The sequence below is a fragment of the Schistocerca gregaria genome, chromosome 10, assembly GCF_023897955.1.
Source record: "Schistocerca gregaria isolate iqSchGreg1 chromosome 10, iqSchGreg1.2, whole genome shotgun sequence".
NCBI lineage: Eukaryota > Metazoa > Arthropoda > Insecta > Orthoptera > Acrididae > Schistocerca > Schistocerca gregaria.
In genome coordinates, this window is record NC_064929.1 from 74,823,318 (window position 1) to 74,845,746 (window position 22,429).

Here is a 22,429-nt window from a genome sequence, read left to right on the forward strand (position 1 = left end):
CAAAGAAATGCCTAGCACTTTATTTATATGGCAAATGAGAGAAATCTCCTTCCCAAACTTTTTACAATTAAAGTCACTATCACTGATAAAGATATAGCATTAATTCTCCTGAGAAGTGAATCGAATAACGAGAGATTTCTCACATCTTCTAGAGTCACGGGTTGGGCTGCTTTTCGAACATGACAACCGTTTGAGCAGGGACAGAAAGAAATGAAGCAGTGTGAAGGAAATAGTCAAATAATTAGAACTTCAAACATCACAATTTCCAGAAAAAAGTATATTTTTGACAAGAAATGATTTACAAAATGAGCTAATGCCACATTCACAAACACATGCTTGGCCAGCACACACAAACAGCTGTTGCTGCATATCTCAATCACACAAAAATGAATGAAGCAACGTATTATTACATTTTCCCCTTATTCACCATGACTTCTCTTCAACAATAATCAGATAGTTCTGAGAAGGGAAAACTGGAACTTTGTCCTCTCATCATTGTTACAATGCAAATTGAGAAAAAATACAATTCCATTTTTTGTGCATGAAACTGTGTTTTCATATACACATATACATATATATATATACATATATATTTCACACCACGTCCTTTAATTTTTTTACCATTTTAGCTTTTCCACACTAACAGCAAGCAACAGGCAGGACTTCGAAGAGCCCAGGTAACCTAAAAAAATCCACACAAACAAGAGGCTCTTTATACAATACTCTAGCACTTTGCAGCATCATATAGAAGACACTTTCGTTCTTAACTTGTCACTATTCTAACGCTTACATATAAGAACGTATTTTAACTGACTGGGGCACATTTAACAGAAAAAAATGTGAAACGAAGGAAAGTTATGCTTTGGCATTTCTTAGTCTTGCATGAAAAAAAACTTATTTCCCATTCCATTCTTGTTGGTCACAATGCTCTACCACTATTATTCGCTGAAGATCGTCATACATTCTGGTAGGCTACACAATAATAAACATGCTTCTTAGTGTTTTTCCCCAATGCTAAACTGTGATGTTTGAACACTGTCTAACTCATAGGCCTAAAAATGTTGCTGTGTTTCAGTTTGTAATCACAGGTTAGACGTTTGTGCACAATATTCAATTCAGTAGACATAGAGCTGAAGTAAACTAATGAAACAATGAACATGTTTGCAATATACGGTTGTATACATTTACAAAGGCAGAAATAAAAAATCACAAGATATAAAATTTATTCATAAGATGTAACAAACAATATAAAGCTTTTGGCAATAGCAGCTCAAATAGGAATACAAACATTACATGTTTTGGAGTTGTTTTCAGATGTCTAAAGTGTTGCAAGAAATTGCAATAACAACACAGACAATGAGTGAAAAATATCCGTTTGTAATGAAGGGTTACCCTGAGCAAGCTCCCTATGTAGTTTTGTAATTTTCCATATGCAGTTTCTTATACTGGGCTGTATGAACCTGTACTTGAATTTGATGTAATGGCATTGTTATATATTAGTACACCGAGGTGTCTCAAATGTATTGAAAAGTGGTATTTATGATTCTGCAATTCTTAAGTACCAAGAAGTGAATGAGGAAACAAATAAACATTCAAGTAACTGGATGCTTAAGCAGCCAATGACTCAGGGAGGTAACACAGCACATCTCAATCACTAGCTCCTTTCAGTAAATTATTACAAAATTTTTTATACTGTCTGACTGAGAAAAATTTTGTCCATTTTCCTTTGGACTCTATGCCCTTTAAATAAAAAAAAATATAATTATGAAGGGCATAAGATTGCAGGTCCACTTCACACATTAACACACCGACAGTGCTACCAATATCAGTATTTCCTGCCCATTTCCACATTTTCTTCACCTTATATAATTTTTCTCCATACATCTCCCATATCTGCACAAAAAATAGCCCCCTGAACAAAAGACCTGTGTTAAATACTGTTTCAACTGAAATTAAATTCTGAGACCAATACAAACCACATTTGAAGACACCTCAAAAGCCTGAAAAAATTCAGACTTCCTAAAAGATATGACGACTCGTCTAATGGCAAGCTGGCAGTAAATGGTGTCATAAGTATTCCTCAACAGCTGTTTGGAATCTTGACAATGGGGTTCAGTGAACCCATGATCGAAGTCGCAATATGACAACTCCACACACATTACGAGCCAAATTGATGACTTCTTCTCTTGTGCCTAGATAACCAGTACTCTGATACAAAATGGAGTCGACCTTACCAATGTCTAATGTCCTTTCAAATTCCTCGGTTGCACACACTATCCCAGTCCGTTGCACTGTCGCAACTCGAGGTGACAGCTGGACTCTGAGCTCTCCGTAACAGAGATCAAATTGGGTCGACAGGTATTCATGTATTTTAAATGACATCGTTGTATATTGATAATATTTGATTATTGGACTCTGTTAATACTTCTGCACAATGCGTCGTAACAAATAAAAATTAGTCCGTATAAATATAATTCACAATATGTGTATGTGTGTACATATATTTATATATATATATATAGCTTGGCATAATCATCCAATTAACTGCAACAATTTCTGTTTAATAAATAAATATTCTGTATACATTAATACAATTCACAATATTTACAGTTAGAAGATAATTAAATCAGCTGAATTTCACAAGCTATTTCTGTCATTACGAACACTACAAACTTCAGTATTCAACCGCATTTACACCTATGATATATAATGCCAGGGAAACAACAATAAACAGAAAAAAGTAAAAACCATCCTTACAAGTTCTGCAATGCTAATCAAAAACTTATCACATTCCATCTCCAGCATTTAATGCTTCCCACTGTAGATAAACCCTACGAAAAAGCAGTGTGTCGCAGGCACGGCTCTCACACTTCACTCTGACCTAAGACGCGACACCGCGAAGACGCGGTTGCGTTCAAAAATTGTCTCTTCACACTGCAATACTTCTCGATCCAAAAGTTCGGATGACTGTGTCCATTTGCTGCACACTGGCAATCTGCATTTCTTTCTTAGGCCAAACTGTCACTGTTTAATTACTAACAACAGCCATTAAAAACAACAACGAAGCAAATATGCACAGTACAACTCACTGAAGAGCTGTAAAAGGTATTTCCACAAATCCTTCACAACCTCCTCTTGCAAACAAAAAGAAAAAAGAGGGATAAATATTTTCACACAACAATAGCACGCGCTCTGCACAGCTATACGGAATAATTAGCTTAGTACAATTATTTACAAACATGGAATAATTATGGGCTCATTTAAAATACAATTAACAAACAGATTAGCATACATTCATGTAAATGTCCCTTGTTTTACAACCAGATGATGACAATAGGCACTGGAGATTCAATAGATTTCATACAGCTGCTCTCCATAAGTGCAAGTCAATACCTCTCCTGCAGGACAGGGAAGGTGGAAAAGCACAGAAGGGAAAGAAAGAGGCGTGAGGAGGAGGAGGAGGAGGAGGAGGAGGAGAGAGAGAGAGAGAGAGAGAGAGAGAATCCCAGAATCCCAAAGGCGGTAGTATTGTTAGGCGTTGACCTTCTCCCACTACACAGATATGTTTCACAGAAACCTTACCGAATCGACAAACACACCGACTCGAACAGTAAATGCAAACTCTGGATCCTTACAAAAGCTCTCAGTTGAGCTGGTGTTATCTATCACAATGCACCAAAATATAGGAAATTTTAACATAACATAATGAGATATTTTGCAAACACCTGCAGACTATAATTGTTTCACAAAATATTTTTTTTTACAATTTGAAGGCATTATTTTAAAATGTTGCGCTATCAAAAACGCTACTGTTTGCAGCTCATAATTCCTGTAATGTACTCCTGAAGAAAATTACAAACACCATATATGCCAATAAATACAGAAATTTTGGACAATTTTAACCCAATGAAACAAACTGATATTTTGGTTCAAGTTGGTCCACTGCTATAAATTTAACTGGTAGCCAGAACACTGAGGAAAGTACAGCTGACAAGCAGATAATAAGCTTACTGTTAAACTGAAGTAGTTATTAACATTAACTTGGTAGTGTAAATTTAAATATCACACATGATCATGGGGGTACCCTTCTTCATTCCTAAACGTAATGCTATATGTAGCGCATTTCAACAACTGCCCCCCCCCCCCCCCCCCCAAGAAAAGATTACACACATCATACTCCCCAAGCGTGATAAAATTCATGTTTAAAGCAGTGGTTATATTACATTCCTCTTATCAACCATTCTTGCCCAGAAATTTCTGTCCTATAAACCACAAAAACATTTTTTGCTACGTTGTCATTGGCAGTAGGTAATTTAGGATTTTGAAGTTTACATCAGAGAGAGAGAGAGAGAGAGAGAGAGAGAGAGAGAGAGAGAGAGAGAGAGAGAAGAGGGTTGAGGGAGGAAAGCAGAAGAGAAGGAAACCAAAGAATTAGTTGTGACTTCTCTCCGATGCTCACTAACAAATGTATCCCTACATCAGACACTGGACTCAGGTGACAACACTGAGGAGAAGAAGGGAGCTCTTCCTTCCACAAATAATAAGCGAAGTGTCCGATGCTCTCTAATTAATGTACGACTGTATTGGCATTGGATTCCTCTGACCCAATACAATGAACACAATACACAATGTAAGAACATTTCCTCCAATTCTTTTTTCTTATGTAATAAAATGATTAAAAATAAATTATCTCTCAATATGTTACGTGGTGTCGAGCGAGAGCTGCCAGGCGTGGTGTGGCGTTTTAAACCAGGTTGTACTCCTTCAGGTTCGACTGCAGAATCGTGTCCTTCACTGCCGCAAACACAAACCTGATGTTCTCTGTATCTGTAAACAGCAATGAAAATGGTGACATGCAGTAGCTGAAAATGTTACAGTTGCTACCGTGCTACTACTATCTAACTGGTAGTCGTGACTACTGAAGAAATTGTGAAGCAGTAAATCATTGGTCATACATAAAGACAAGCACATTTAAGAATTTTTGGAAAAATACTAAATACTACATATGTTTTAGAGGCAAAAGAACAAATTGCATACTGCACTAATTTGAACCCAGGTATATTTAGTGTTTTTCATTTGTTTCAATAGGTAATTCAGTAACAGTACACAGTCTTCCAGAGAGCTACCAGGTGTACCGATATGAAATGAGCATTTTTTGTGAAAATTAAACACTAATTTTGAATTGAAAAGTAAAAACATTTTATTCGAAGTACTGACCATTGCTTTCTATAGATTTTGACAACCTTTCTGGCAATTTCTGGACACCCCTACAATAGAAATGTTTGTCTTTTGAAGCAAACCAATCAGACACACAATTTTCGACTTCTTCCTAGGAATCGAAGTGCTCTTCAGCCAATGCGTGTCCCATTGATGAAAACAAATGGTAGTCGGAAGGGGCCAAGTCTGGTGAATACGACAAGTGGGGTAGAAGCTCCCAGCCAAGTCTTTTGATTGTATCCTGAACCAGTTTTGCGTTGTGTGCAGGTGCATTGTCGTGCAAAAAAAAAAAAAAAAAAAAAAAAAAAAAAAAAAAAAAAAAAAAAAAAAAAAAAACCCACAACTACTTTGCCATGTCTTCTGGCCCATTCTGGTCTTTTTTCGATCAATGCATAGTTCAAATTGATCATTTGTTGTCTGTAGCAATTAGTATTCACAGATTCACCGGGGTTTAGAAGCTCATGATACACCACACCTTTCTGATCCCACCAAACACAGAGCATTGTCTTCTTGCTGAATCGATCTGGTTTTGCATTCCATGTTGATGGTTGTCCCAGATTAACCCATGATTTTTCCCGTTTAGGATTCTTAAAATAAATCCATTTTTCATCGCCAGTAACAATTAAATGCAAAACTGATTTTCTTTCATGTCTTTGAAGCAAAATTTGACAAATGATTTTTCTGTTTTCCATCTGTCTTTCATTCAATTCATGTGGCACCCTCCACACTTTTGGATCTTTCCCATAGCTTTGAAACGGTCAGAACTTGTTTGTTGTGCAACATTTAGCATTGCTGCCATTTGATTCTGACTCAAAGTATCATCTTCATCCAATATTGCTTGTAATTCGGCGTCTTTGAACTTTTTTGGTGGTCTTCCACGTTCTTAATCTCTTATATAAAAATCATTATTTCGGAACCGTTGAAACCATCTTTTGCATGTCGCTTCTGATAGAGCACGATCACCACATGCCTCGACAAGCATTCATTGTGACTCTGCAGCACTTTTTTTTTTTTTTTTTCAAATGAAAACAAAAAATTAATGCTTTCTGCAAATTATCACTTTCTGGTACAAAATTCAACATTGTTAATACGATGAAAACATATGTTGTTGTTTGTTCCACAACTTGATGTATACTAAATATCTTTGACAGATGTCATAAAAAAAAAAAAAAAAAAAAAAAAAAAAAAAAAAAAATAAATAAAGGCTCGTTCACAACAAATGTTCCCTATCAACACATTTGTATCTTAACACTTATTTCATACTAGTACACCTGGTACATTTTGTGCAAAGGCAAGTGCTCTGTCAACTGAGCTATCCAAGTACTTCTGCTGTCCTAATAGCAAGTTTCAAAATAATGCATACTCCACTGCAGAAAGAAAATTCATTCTAGAAACAATGCCCCATGTTCTGGCTAAGTTATGTCTCTGCAATATCCTTTCTTCCAAGAGTGTTAGCCCTGCAAGATATGCAGGAGAACTGCAAAGTTACGAGGATAGGAAATAAGATATCGACAGAGGTTAAGCTGTGTGTGTGTGTGTGTGTGTGTGTGTGTGTGTGTGTGTGTGTGTGTGTGAGTGCGCGCGCGAATAAAACTGTCCACCAGACTAGGACTCTGACCTATCAGCTTTGCCTTCTGCAGCCAAATCCTCTACTAATGGAGATCTTTGAGCATAACTAATGACCTCCCCCAACCCCCCCCCCCACCACCACCACCACCACCACCACCACCACACACACACACACACACACACACACACACACACACACACACTCACTCGCGCGCGCGCATTAGTCATTAGTTATGCTCAAAGATCTCCATTAGTAGAGGATTTGGCTGCGGAAGGCAAAGCTGATAGGTCAGAGTCCTAGTCTGGTGGACAGTTTTATTCTGCCAGGAAGTTTCGAACCAGCACGTAACCGATCACAGAGTGAAAATTTTTTCTGGAAGTAGGGTTACTGTCATAGATGACATCATGTATGAAATCAGAACAGGTCTCAAAGAGGAAGAAATATAAACACTAAAAATGTTCTGAATACATGCACAAAACTAATCCAAAATGAGATAAAAAAAATTTCCATATTTAACAGCCAACCATCTTAAAGTGGTAGCTCGCAATACACACACACACACACACACACACACACACACACACACACACACACACACACCAGCAGTTCTGTCATGGGCTTATTCCATACAATCGAGGTAGGTCTACTTGTGAAAGCAGATGTGTTTGTACCATGTCTGCTGTTATTTTATCTGGGCACAACCTTCAACCAACTGTTCACCCAAATTGTGGCTGACAGAGCAGTTGACCACCTAGTGGGGAAACACACTGTCAAGCACAACGTGCTCAATTTTTTGTAATTGTGACAAAGTCACACAAAAAGAATGCAACCATATTGCAAATCAATATAAGTACTTTATTTTTTTAAATTGTTTTTCTTTACATTTTATATAATTTTTATGAAGATTTGAATTTTTCTAACTGTCCTGGGATTTTTACTCTTAATTGTAACACTTTTGTCAACGGCATTTTTTGTATGTATAAATTTCTACGCTTAGTTAATTTTATTATTTCCCATTTTGTAAAATTTTACAAAAGTTTAATTTTGTGAAATACATTTTTTAGGACTTAGAAAAATTTCTTCTATTTCTGTCACTACATGGGCTACTTTCATATTTGTCACCGCCCTCTGGTTGCTTAAATTTTCTTCCTTGTTATCATATTGTAGCTAGTTGGTCTGCCATGACAGCTGTGTTACATACTGTCTTTATATAGCTCATCACAGATGTTCGTGGTGTGTATTTCAGCTGTTTAATGTCCTACGTATTTCTGGTTTGCAGGCAATCTGAAGATGGGTTCTAACTGGAACGCGTCAGTCATTGCTGGCTTCTTACGTAGTGATCGACGACTCATACCCTCCGAGAATAGGTTGCAGTGATTGTGCACGTAAAACTTGTTAAAAAACAAAATAAATAATGTAATAAAAAACACCACAGAAATACAAGGGAAAATCGAGGACATAATATAATTTCCAAAAGCACTGGGGTAAGAGGTAACAATAATCTATTCAGAACATGAGCATTAATTATATCAGATGTCAAGGATTCTGGAGTGTTTCCCATACTTATCACTTTTGTCATATGTATTTCTAGAGTGTTTGAATTCCCAGCATCCTTGATATCTAATAATTAGTGCTCACGTACTGAATAGGTTGCTGTTACAGCTTATCCTAATGCTTTCGGAAATTTTAGTATGCCCTCTAACCCCCCCCCCCCCCCCCCATCTTCCAATGGTCTTTTATTATTAAATTATTTATTTTATCTTTTAATGAGTTTTGCTTGCTCTATCTCCCTCACCTAATCTTGTGTGGGTTTGAGTCCTTGCCCTATGTTACAAATGAATTTTCTCTATTGTCTTTCACCTTTTTAAAGTTTTTTTCCTTCACTTGTTTTATTTATGTAATTTTGTGTGAGAATAAATTTAGGTAACTGTCTTGGAATTTTATTCTTTTTATGTGTCATTTTACTTGTTTGTCTTTTTTGTCAATGGTATTTTCCATATAATTTTAAATTTCTATTCTTTGATCTTTTATTATTCACACTTTGTAAACTTTTCCAAAAGTCTTTTTATATGCATTACATTTCTTATGAAAAACCAAAAAATTCTTTGCTTCTCCCACTACTTTTATATTCATCACCACCCTCTAGTGTGTTGTATTGTCTCCCTGGTTATCATGCTGTAGCTACCCAGTGAGCCACTACAGCTCTCTTTGTTACATAATGTCTTTACATATCTACCCTGTGAGCCACTACAGCTCCCTCTGTTACATAATGTATTTACATATCTTTTCACCAAATTGTTAATGATGTGTTTAATTTTGACAATACTTTTAGTTTCATAGATTAGATTAGATTAATACTTGTTCCATAGATCATGAATACGACACTTCGTAATGATGTGGAACGTGTCAGGTTAATGAAAGATGTCTGTACAAGATATTACATTACACAAAATATTGCATGACACTAATGCTTAAGTTAGTTTTTTTCCCTCCCTTGATTTATATCTAAAAATTCAGCCAATGAGTAGAAGGAGTTGTCATCTAGAAATTCTTTTAATTTATTTTTAAATGTTGGTTGACTATCTGTCAGGCTTTTGATGCTGTTTGGTAGGTGACCAAAGACTTTTGTGGCAGTGTAATTTACCCCCTTCTGTGCCAAAGTCAGATTTAACCCTTCATAGTGAAGATCATCCTTTCTCCTGGTGTTATAGCTATGCACACTGCTATTACTTTTGAACTGGGCTGGATTATTAACAACAAATTTCATAAGTGAATATATATACTGTGAGGATCCCTAGATCCTTAAATAGATGTCTGCAGGATGACCATGGGTGGGGTCCAGCAATTATTCTGATTACACGTTTTTGAGCAATGAATACTTTTTTACTCAACGATGAATTACCCCAGAATATGATACCATATGAAAGCAGTGAATGAAAGTAGGCATAGTAAGCTAATTTACTGAGATTCTTATCACCAAAATTTGCAATAACCCTAATAGCATACGTAGCCGAACTCAGACGTTTCAGCAGACCATCAATGTGTTGCTTCCAGTTTAACCTCTCATCAATGGACACACCTAAAAATTTTGAAAATTCTACCTTAGCTACAGACTTCTGTTCAAAGTCTATATTTATTACTGGAGTTGTACCATTTACTGTACGGAACTGTATATACTGTGTTTTATCAAAATTTAAAGAGAGTCCATTTGCTGAGAACCACTTAATAATTTTGTGAAAAACATCATTTACCATTACATCACTTAGTTCTTGGTTTTTGGATGTTATTACTATACTTGTATCATCAGCAAAAAGAGCTAACTTTGCATCTTCATCAATATGGAATGGTAAGTCATTAATGTATATCAAGAACAGTAAAGGACCTAAGACCGAACCCTGTGGGACCCCGTGCTTGATAGCCCCCCAGTTTGAGGAATCAGCTGTTGTATTAACATTACATGAACCACTTATTTCAACTTTCTGCATTCTTCCAGTTAAGTATGAATTAAACCATTTGTGCACTGCCCCCCCTCAAACCATAATGATTTAGCTTATCTAAAAGAATTCCATGATTTACACAGTCAAAGGCCTTTGAGAGATGTCCAGTTATTCAGAGCATTTAATATTTGATCAGTGAAAGCGTATATAGTATTTTCTGTTGAAAAGCCTTTCTGAAAACCAAACTGACATTTTGTTAGTACTTTATTTTTACATATATGGGAGGCTACTCTTGAATACATTACTTTCTCAAAAATTTTTGATAGAGCTGTCAGAAGAGAGATTGGGCGATAGTTGTTGACATCTGACGTATCCCCTTTTTATGCAATGGTTTTACAATGGCATATTTCAGTCTATCGGGGAAAACACCCTGCTCCAAAGAGGTATTACATACGTGGCTGAGAATCCTACTTATCTGTGGGGAACAAGCTTTAAGTATCTTGCTGGAAATGCCATCAATTCCGTAAGAGCTTTTACTTTTCAGTGAGTTTATTATTTTACTGATTTCAGAGGGAGAGGTTCGTGGAAATACAGTTGTTTCAAACTGCACAGGTATGGCCTCTTCTATTAGAAGCCTAGTCTCTATTTAGTTACACTTTTCTGTTATTCACTATGTACTTCTGCTGTGCATATAATCTGAAGAAGATTTCTACCTGAAACATGTCAAATAAATTCACTGGTTTATCAATTAGTGGTTTCTTATTTAGTGATCAGTACAGCAACTGTGCAGTACTCCTACTGATGTGCTGAGTTTCAATGGCTGCTTCACAACTCATGCCATATGAATCCTTCACCCCAAAGCCAGATTTTCTGAGCAATGTAGATGAAAGTCATCCTCACAACGCACCCTTTGTTCCCGTAATCTTCCCAAGTTCATCCCACTGCCCCACATCCATTTCCACTCCGCCCCAGGACCCCAAAGTAATTCATCCTGCACCCCGACAGTCTTCCCCTCTGTTCTGTCACCCCTTCCCAATCCCCTCCTTGTCATCGTGGGTCGCACACATTCACAGGTGCCAGTTAGCATTCCAATCCTGTACACCCGCTGTCTCCCTCGGAAACATCAGTAATCCGTTGCCCACCCCACCGCTTCCTTTCTCTCCTTGCCTACTCCACCTGACATAACCAATCACCTCAGTTCACCCACAAAATTGCAGTTCTGGCATTGTGTCAATGTATGTGTACAGCAGCGGTTTTGTGTGAGTGTGAGTGTGTGTGTGTGTGTGTGTGTGTGTGTGTGTGTGTGTGTGTGTGTGTGTGTGTGTTTTCAATATGTTATGCCACACTTTTTTTTCCCTCAAAGCTGGTTGGTTTAATTCAGGATTCCAGTACACCATATTAGTCCCCACTCTTTTCTCCTACAAAACCCTTTTTTTCCACAATCTCTGTTCAATGCAATGGCTGTATGCCACCTTATTGGGAGAGCCTGTATGCCTGCACGGTGTCATTCTACGAGTTGCTGTTGTTGCATCAATAACCTCTGCATCATCCATGTAATGATTCATTCCATGGGAATCCTTAATAGGGCCAAACAAATGGAAATTGAGAGGTGCGAGATCTGGGCTGTTGGGTGGTTGAGAAAGAACAGTCCAAAGTTTTCCGAGCTGCTCTCCGTGTGCAGACTTGAGTGATGACCGGCATTGTAATTAAGAAGTAGTAGTAGTAGTAGTAGTAGTAGTAGTAGCAGCAGCAGCAGCAGCAGCAGCAGCAGCAGCAGCAGCAGTAGTAGAAGAAGTAGTAGAAGAAGTAGTAGTAGTAGCAGTAGTAGTAGTAGAAGAAGTAGTAGTAGTAGCAGTAGTAGTAGTAGAAGAAGTAGTAGTAGTAGCAGTAGTAGTAGTAGAAGAAGTAGTAGTAGTAGTAGTAGTAGTAGTAGAAGAAGTAGTAGTAGTAGTAGTAGTAGTAGAAGAAGAAGTAGTAGTAGTAGCAGTACACTTCAATTTTTGTGGCTATGAACATGCCGATTTAGTTTTTTCAGTTTCCTGAGGGTAGAACAATACACGTCTGAGTTGCACGTTGCACCAAGTGGGAGGAGATAAAGCAGAATAACCCCTTCAGAATCCCCAAAGCCAGTCGTCACGATTCTACCAGCTGAGGGTTTGGCTTTGAGTTTTTTTGTTTGGACAAAAAATGGTGTGCCCCACTCCACAGATTGCCGTTCTGTTTTTAGTTCAAAGTGATGAACCCATGTTTCATCATGTGTGACAATGTGCAACAAAAAAGTTGACAAAATCAGCCTCTTGAGGTGGAAGCAATTCCACAAAAATTGTCCTGTGTTACTCTATATGGTATTCTGTTAGGCAGTCAGGAACTCAGCGACCACACGCCAAATGGTGGACGAATGTGTCAGCACTTCGAACATAGACATTCAGTGGTGCAGTGAGGTGTTTGTTTGTGATCCGTCAGTCACGTCAAACGAATGCGCTTGCACATTCCAACGCTGCAGGAGTCACAGTTGCGTGGGCCGGCTGGTGTGCCGAAGATCAGAAAGGTTTGCATGACCTCGATGTTAAGTGACAGACCCCTCGCACAATGAATCGCCGTGATTTTGTTCACGCCAGGTCTCTGCAGATGTTCTGCAAACATCTTTGAATCTCTGAGATGCTCTGGTTTGACACACTCTTCACAGGACACAACTCTGTTAGATACACCATTTTGAAAGCTACGCATAGCGTCACCACCTACTGGAACTTCACGAAAATATAGAGGCCGAAGTGGGAATTTTCCACTACGTCCCACAACAAACTGTATTTTTTCAACCAAAATTGGTGGTGCACTACTTACTGAACACCCCTTGTACTATATGCCTAAGAAGACACTTCGCAAGGGGGATCTGGTTTTTCAGTTGCTCGCCAACAACATTCAACGTGTTTATTTGGCACTGACAATGTTAAAACTGCATCAACTACAGAGGGTGATCCAATGGTTGGTATGACAGAGTGCACTGTAAATGTGTGCTAGATCTAGAGACTGATCCCAAATGGCATGACTGATCATCTCTCCCTGTCTCTCCACTGACAGCAGGTGGTTCTGAAGGTGACGTGTAGACTGTTGAGATATTCTGACATTTCAATAATGCATCAGAGATGCTCGGCAGTATTTTTCACATTGGATTGTCCTTGAAAGGCACCTAAATATACTACCTATGTGGTTCAGGCAGAGGAACTGTTTCTCAGACAAATGTGCATTTCCAAACAGCATTATGCTGCCTTCAGGCTGCAAAATTGATTCAAAGACTAGAAACCCAACTGCATTTTTATTAAGTAAAGCGCATTAAATTTATGCGGTCTGTGACCCGATATGAATGGAAAGAACCACATTAACTATTCTGCAAGGATTATCTCGTGTGTAAATTAAATGGCATCATCAGTAATGAATATCTATAAACAGCTTATTCTTCACTTTTTTGGTCTCGCATATCTTGTGATTGTTACTATGGGAACATTCTTATCATATCAGTGTTGTTCTCCTTAAAAAGCAAAAGGCACTACGAATAATGTTTAACACTGCCATCCTCTGTTTACTGAGGTCAAAATATTGACAGTTCTAAATCTTTACCTGTGTCACAAACAATGTCACAGATATTGACACTAGCAAGAATATACACTATCGTGAACACTGGAAGCAAAATGAGTATTGACATTTGTAGGCGCAGACTGACACAGACAAGAAACTCTCACAACTTGTCTGAAGTTCTTTATTAAATTTCCACATTCTGCTCTGACCACACCATTATACTATTTCAAAAATAATCTGCTCATATGGTTAGTTGACAGTCCATCCTCTGTAAGAGAAGTAGTAGTTTTTTTTCCATATGTATTGTTGAAACTGGTTTTAAAGATTCTGATTTTAAAGCTGTGTAACTGGTTATCTTTGACAGGTGTGAAAATTACCAAACTATCAGTTAAATAAGTCACTGCTGCAAAATACAAACAAATTCTTTACACAACAGTGGAAAAACTGGTAGAAGGCGACCTTGTGGAAGATCAGTTTGGATTCCACAGAAATGTTGGACAATGTGAGGCAGTACTGACCCTAGGAATTATCTTAGAAGACAGATTAATGATACGCAAACCTACTTTTCTAGCATTTATAGACTTAGAGAAAGCTTTGGACAATGTTGACTGGAATACTCTCTTTCAAATTCTGAAGGTGGCAGGGGTAAAATACAGGAAGTGAAAGGCTATTTACAATTTGTACAGAAACCGAAGGGCAGTTGTAAGAGTCGAGGGGCATGAAAAGGAAGCAGTGGTTGGGAAGGGAGTGAGACAGTTGTAGCCTATCGCTGATGTTATTCAATCTGTATAATGAGCAAGAAGTAAAGGAAACAAAAGAAAAATTTGGACTAGGAATTAAAATAAAAGCTTTGAGGTTTGCTGATGGCATTTTAATTCTGTTGGAGACAACAAAGAATCTGGAAGATCAAATGAATGGAATGGAGAGTATCTTGAAAGAAGGATATCAGATGAACATCAACAAAACTAAAATGAGGATAATGGAATGTAGTCTAATTAAATTGGGTGATGCTAAGGGAATCTGATTAGGAAATGAGACACTTAAAAGTAGTAAACGAGTTTTGCCATTTGGGGAGCAAAATAACTAATGATGGTCAAAGTAGGGAGGATATAAAATGTAGACTGGCAATGTCGAGGAAAACGTTTCTGAAGAAGAGAAATTTATTAACATCGAGAATAGATTTAAGTGTCAGGAAGCATTTTCTTAAAGTATTTATACAGAGTGTAGCCATGTATGGAACTGAAACATGAATGATGAATGGTTTAGGCAAGAAGAGAATAGCAGCTTTCAAAATGTGGTGCTGGAGAAGAATGCTGAAGGTTAGATGGGTAAATCACATAACTAATTAGGGTGTGCTGAGCAGAAGTGGGGAGAAGAGTAATTTGTGGCACAACATGACTAGAAAAAGGGATCAGTTTGTAGGACATGTTCTGAGGCATCAAGGGATCACCAGTTTAGTATTGGAGGGCAGTAAGGCGAGTAAAAATCGTAGAGGGCGTCCAAGAGATGAATACACTAAGCAGATTCAGAAGGATGTAGGGTGCAGTAGTTACTTAGGAATGAAGAGGCTTGCACAGGATAGTGCAGCATGGAGAGCTGCATCAAAGCAATCTCTGGGCTGAAGACCACAACAACAAGTTAACATAAAATATTTAATTTGCACATAATCCAACTGTAACATACTGTCACTGACAAAATCTATTCTACAGAATTTCATCAATGGCGAATAAAGGATATGAATCTGGAGAAGTTCACCCATTCTTAGCGTAAGGTTTCCCACATTCACTAATCATTTTCTACAGCACACGTCATCCTCATGTAAATATACACAGTGCTCCCTGTGAAAGTTTGTCAGAGTTCCAGTTCAACTGTATAATAAATTAATAATAATAATAATAATAATAATAATAATAATAATAAATAAATAAATGTATAATAAATCACACTATGTAGATTTACTACAGGATGATCTGGGCTGTAAAAAAAACAGAGTGCAAAGAGTGAGTGAGTGAGTGAGTGAGTGAGTGAGTGTTCTCAAGAATAGCAATGCCTCATTTACTGCTACAGAAAACCAGCTGTTAGAAGGAAAACTTGCTATTATTTTCACAATTCACATTTGTCTCTCCCACATGTGTGGTCACACCTTAGCTCAAGGCTGGACCATACTAGACCAGAGTTCTGCAAAGCCTCTAACACATTACTGGGAGATTGTCCCACCATCAGAACAGATAGCATGGGGTGAATATTGCGAGGCATAACAGTTACACCTGTTTCTATACTCCACAAGCCTCCTCATGGTGTGTGATGAAGGGATACGGTGTTTCCCTTTCCCCACTACACACATTAATCGTGCACGGGAAGAACAACTGCACCTCTGGACGAGCTCTAATTACTCCATCTTTTTGACTGTGGTATTTTCAGAGAAGTAAATGTTTGGAAGCAATAAGTCAGCCAAACTCTTTGAGGAATGTATGCTTTCGGAATTTTGCCGGTACACTCCTGTGTGCTGCGCAACGTCTCTCTCATACTGTCTGCTACAGGAGTTCATCAAGTTTCTCTGGAACACGTTCGCACTTACTACAAGATCCTGTGACAAAATGGGCCACTCTTTGTTGACTCTTCCCTATCTTTCACATTAATCTGCCACAATACATGTCAAAGACTGATGGGTGACACAGGCACTCATGAATCAGTCTTACAAGTGTTTTGGAAGCCACTTCTGTCATCGACAGATTACCTTCCCTCAAGATTATTCAAACTAATCTCAGCTTGATATCCGCTTTTCCTCTACCAAGTTTTATGCAATCATTCCTCTCCAAGTCACTTAGGGTGGCAGTTCACAGTTTGCGGTAATTGTCACCAGGGATGTAATCAAACAGCAACGAGTTTCTTTGCCTAGCTGATCGATATGTGCCAATCCCTGCAGGAATCGCCAGGTTCTCTTCAATTGTTTTGATATTTTGGCTCTACTCAACCCCCCCCCCCCCCCCCCCCCCCCTTCTTCTTTGAGCTGAGCTGCTCCGAATTTTTCAAAATAAGTTTTTAGCAAGCTGAGTACACACAAAATATTGATTGTGTACTCCATTTTGACAAAGATTTGAAGGAGCAATTTTTACCACAATATTATTTTAAATAATGACTGAACTGATACTGTTAACAGAAAGAGCTAAATCATCTGTAAAAGACAGGCATTTTTAATGCAAGTGCTCTAATTCTGATACGTAAGTTTTCTTTTGCTATTTCTTCTAGTGTCTTTTTAACCTTTAAATGGTTTTTTTCTATGTGATAATTAAAGAATACAGACAGCATATCTCCATCAAATTGCTGTTCAAATTTCAAAAAATTGTGATACATGGGCTATCAAGAAGCTAACCTCCACTGCCATGCAGTGCAAGTGGGAATGGAACAGATACTACACTGGTTCAGTAGGTCAATGCACACTTCACTTGCCTACAGTAGCTATTCAAAATCTGTAATACACCTGAAACATCCACCAGATGTGAAAACAATCTTTAAAACCGCTTTTAGTGCCAAAATATCTCAAAGCTGATGGCATTAATCACAAACCGTAAGTTGTGTACAGACTGAATGTGATGATTGAATATTGTGTGTATCAATGAAGCTGTCTAGCAATGGCAATATTTCTGAGTACCATAATACTCAATGTATTACTGCTTATCTTTACAAATACAACAGATAGAGAAAGTATGTGTCTAATGAACAGAACAGAAAATGGTGACGAGGCATTTGCTTCCTATGCTAATGCGTAGACCAAACAGCAGCCAGTGGTAGAGTCAATAGAGCCTTGGAAAAAAAGAAGCGGGGAGGGAGGAGGAAGGCGAGCCAAAGGTTGCGTTTCATTGGCAGGACACTTAGAAGATGCAACAAGTCCACTAAAGAGACAGCTTACACTACACTCGTTCGTCCTCTGTTAGAATATTGCTGCGCGGTGTGGGATCTTCACCAGGTGGGATTGACGGAGGACATTGAGAGGTTGCAAAAAAAGGGCAGCTCCTTTGTATTATCACGTAATAGGGGAGAGAGTGTGGCAGATATGATACACGAGTTGGGATGTAAGTCATTAAAGCAAAGACGTTTTTCGTCGCGCCGAGGTCTATTTACGAAATTTCAGTCACCAACTTTCTCTTCCGAATGCGAAAATATTTTGTTGAGCCCAATCTACATAGGTAGGACTGATCATCAAAATAAAATAAGAGAAATCAGAGCTCGAACAGAAAGGTTTAGGTGTTCTTTTTTCCCGTGTGCTGTCCGGGAGTGTAATGGTAGAGAGATAGTGCGACTGTGGTTCGGTGAACCCTCTGCCAAGCACTTAAATGTGAATTGCAGGGTAATCGTGTAGATGTAGAGGAGCATGCCGATGTCTTGCAGCCAGATAGATTACAGCTACTGTGCTTTTTGGACGCTTCTGGATGTGGAAGGAAAATAAATTCTTAGTTCTACTGTGAAGCATTAAATCTCTTGGCTAGCACTCTGTTTTTGCTCAACATGCCGATCCACATTCTGCCTGGGAAACAGTAGAATTCTTGCACCGGTTCAAACAGAACATTTTGAAGATCTACTCTAACCCTAGACTTGGCTATAAGTGATTTTCACCTCTTCAAAAAAATGAAGTAGCAGCTCAGATTGTAATGCTTTAAGCCTGAAAAAGAATTTGAAGATACTGATGGGCCCCTATACTCCCAGGCAGTGGAACATTGAGCCAAGAGAACTTGTCAACTCATCAAGAAATAAATGGTCCAGTTACATTAATGGGAGCTCTGGCTACCAAAATGCAATAATAGCACTAGTAGTGGATGGTATATAAAGCTGGTTTGCCCGCAAAAGGCAAAGGTCCCGAGTTCGAGTCTCTGTCGGGCACACAGTTTTAATCTGCCAGGAAGTTTCATATCAGCGCACACTCCGCTGCAGAGTGAAAATCTCATTCTGAAAGGTGTTCACATTAATGTGAGTGGACAGTGTATATTAAGTGCTTTAATAATAAAAAGAGTAATTTTTAAAACTGTCCTCTACATTTGCAGTAGTTTACTGACAGCTGATTGAAGGGTACTTTTACAATAGCTATTATTTTGCCAAGGAAATTGACCTCGGATTTACAATACTGGCCATTAAAATTGCTACACCATGTAGATGACGTGCTAAGGCCCGAAATTTAACCGACAGGAAGAAGATGCTATGATATGCAAATGATTAGCTTTTCAGAGCATTCACACTAGGTTGGCACCAGTGGCGACACCTACAACATGCTGACATGAGGGAAGTTATCAACCAATTTCTCATACACAAACAGCAGTTAACCGGCGTTGCCTGGTGAAATGTTGTTGTGACGCCTCGTGTAAGAAGGATAAATCAGTACCATCACGTTTCCGACTTTGATAAAGGTCGGATTGTAGACTAACACAATTGCGGTTTATCGTATTGTGATATTGCTACTTGCGTTGGTCGAGATCCAATGACTGTTAGCAGAATATGGAATCGGTGGCTTCAGGAGGGTAACACGGAACACTGTGCTGGACCCCAATGGCCTGGTATCATTAGCGGTCGAGATGACAGGCATCTTATCCGCACGGCTGTAATGGATCGTGCAGCCATGTCTAGATCCCCGAGTCAACATTTGGTGACTTTTTCAAGACAACACCCATCTGCACCAAAAGTTCGACGATGTATGCAGCAGCATGGACTATCAGCTAGGAGACCGTGACTGTGGTTACCCTTGGCACTGCATAACAGACAGGAGTGCCTGCGATGGTGTACTCAATGACAAACCTGGGTGCACGAATGCCGAAACATCATTTTTTTGGGTGAATCCAGATTCTGTTTACAGCATCACGATGGTCACACCTATGTTTGACGACACTGCAGTGAACACACATTGGCAGAGTGTATTCGTCATCGCCATAATGGCGTGTCACCCGGTGTGATGATATAGGGTGCCAATGGTTACACGTTTTTGTCACCAATCGTTCGGATTGACAACACGGTGGGCGTTACATTTCAGATGTGTTATGGCCCGTAGCTCTACCCTTCATTCGATCTCTGCGAAACCCTACATTTCAGCAGGATAATGCACAACTGCATGTTGCAGGTCCTGTATGGGCCTTTCTGGATACAGAAAATGTTCGACTGCTGCCCTGGCCAGCACATTCTTCATATCTCTCACCAATTGAAAACGTCTGGTCAATGGTGGCCGAGAAACTGGCTCATCACGATACGCCAGTCACTACTCTCGATGAACTGTGTTATCGAGTTGAAGCTGCATATGAGCAGCTGTACCTGTACACGCCATCCAAGCTCTGCTTGACTCAATGTCCAGGCATACCAAGGCCGTTATTACGGCCAGAGGTGGTTGTTCTGGGTACTTATTTCTCAGGATCTATGCACCCAACTTGCATGAAAATGTAATCGCATGTCAGTTCTAGTATAATATATTTGTCCAATGAATACCCGTTTATCCTCTGCATTTCTTCTTGGTGTAGCAATTTTAATGGCAAGTAGTGTAATATTCAGGGCAGAGTGGTGAATATACCCTATCAGTTTGTCACTGCTCCAATGCACGATATCACTACATTAACATATGTGAATCTGCCTTTTTCACCGTGCAACAGACACACACTCTCGCCGCCTACTCTTCTACCGAGAGGTACAGACACATTTAAACACACTGCCACTCAAGTACTCTGACGTACAATTATTTGGATATCAACAATGATTAAGAAGACACCTCAATATTTTGGCTTTAAAGGTTGCCCTAGGGACCATTTGTCAGCCTTATTTATACCGAACACAGTATAGTACAACACGCCACTTTAAGAAAGTCGTGTTGCACAATGTATTTAGGACCAACAAATGATGATCAAGTGCTGAAGAAAATTTATCTGATGCAGTTGGAAGGTGCACACACACGTCGAGTACAACGTTGCTCTGTACGTGCACATTAACTGAATGGCAATTGAGTTGGCACTGCTACTGGACAGGGTGAAGCTCGTGGCGGTTCACGTACACTTGCTGTTTTTAATGGTTTCTCCAACAACCAAACACCACCTCAGACTTGTGCCGGTCTCCGTGAAAGAAGACGGTTGTGACAATGCTTGAAAAGCTCATGGAACAATAGAAGTTTGAGTTGGCAGGAGCTGCTACGGACAGGAACTCCAATTGTCACTAATAAATTTTAGGCAAACTTGTCCGGCAGCCGGAGACTTGTTTGAAGCTGTTTTGAGAGTTTAAAAGATTGTTATAATGTATGTGTTTTATGAAAGAAGAAAATACTCTCACTTAGCAGCATTGAGAGCGGTAGTTTACTGTCAAGTTTTCAGCACTCAGCAACATGCTAAAAAGGAGAATAAGTCAACGACGTGAGGCACACAAGGTATAGCTTGATGTCGATTTGGACAGGTGGGAGCGTGAGCTGGAGGGGAGTGGTTCGTGTGAGAGATTTTCAAGCCAAGATGCAGGCAACGAGAAAAAGAGATATTGACATTAGAAGCCTGTCTTCCAGCTAAAGTACTGAATTATTCAACAAAACTATTATGGAGGAACCCAGAAAACATTTCATTTGTGATACAGTTCTGGTAACTACATTGGCCCAGACCCATCTTGATCCTATAGGCTGTGCTAGCACACAAACCAAAACAGTTGACATTCCAAATTCCACAACATTCGTTCGGTAACTGGTACAAAAGTACACAAAAAATGAATGACACACTCAGTGCCCCAAAAACACAGACTTTTCACCAAGACAGATTGCTCATGTGGCAGCCCTCCAACCAAATAGATAACAATTTAGATCTTGAGACTTGTTAAAATGGCACTACATAATATTTTGTGTGATGTACTGGTGGGACATATTTCCTGTACAATTTTTTCTTCCTTTTAGTGAAATTTCGTAATTAAGGTTTTTTGCTATGCTAGTCTTTTTATTGTTTTAGCTTCTCTGGTGACTACAATGACAGTTTTACCCAAGTACCTTGGGTTTGGTTCGACTATTTTCTTCATCAAAAGTAAATTACAGAACACAAGCCTATTACAAATTTCGTAATGACTGACTCCACACTTTGAGTTCATGTTCTGGTTACATCCCATGACGAACATCAATGTGTTGTATCCTGCTGGAATTGTGGAAATTTCTGCTTTCAGTTGATGTACGAATATTATACAGGGTGACTTATAGTCATTTTACATTTCAGTGATACAGTAAGTCACTGTACATTACTTTGCCCGTCGATTCCAGAAAACAGGCCCCACCAGACTTGCTATCAAGACCCTAGTCAATAAATTCCAGCATACTTGCAGTGTTGCAGATGAAGAGGCCGGCCATAATGCCAGACACTGTGCATAGTGCGCAGGATACGATCACACGACGCCCTTCCGCATCTACAAGGAGACTTAAAAGGGAGCTTGATATTCCTCAAACCACTGTAATGGAGAGTTCTTCATTACAAGCTGCACAAACGTATGTACCATATCCAGGTCGTACAAAAGTTTGAAGAGGAAGACTACACAGCCAGACATGGTATGTGCCATGACCTGCTACAAGCTGTGGAAAATGATAATTTGATGCAAACTGTCTTGTTCAGTGATGAAGCTACATTTCGTACCCGTGGACATGTGAACAGAC

The 22,429-nt window shown here is 39.0% G+C and overlaps 1 protein-coding gene across 4 annotated transcripts in view; it reads right to left on the reverse strand.

Annotated features, from left to right (window-relative positions):
• Positions 1-262: 262 nt before the first annotated feature.
• The window catches only part of LOC126293764 (guanine nucleotide-binding protein G(q) subunit alpha), an 88,568-nt gene continuing 66,401 nt past the window's right edge, over positions 263-22,429 (reverse strand). For all 4 annotated transcript variants that reach the window (XM_049987146.1, XM_049987149.1, XM_049987150.1 and 1 more), the window contains one exon: positions 263-4,827. In XM_049987146.1, coding sequence (XP_049843103.1) covers positions 4,745-4,827 — 83 coding nt within the window. In that variant the 3' untranslated portion in view covers positions 263-4,744. The remainder of the gene's footprint in view (positions 4,828-22,429) is intronic.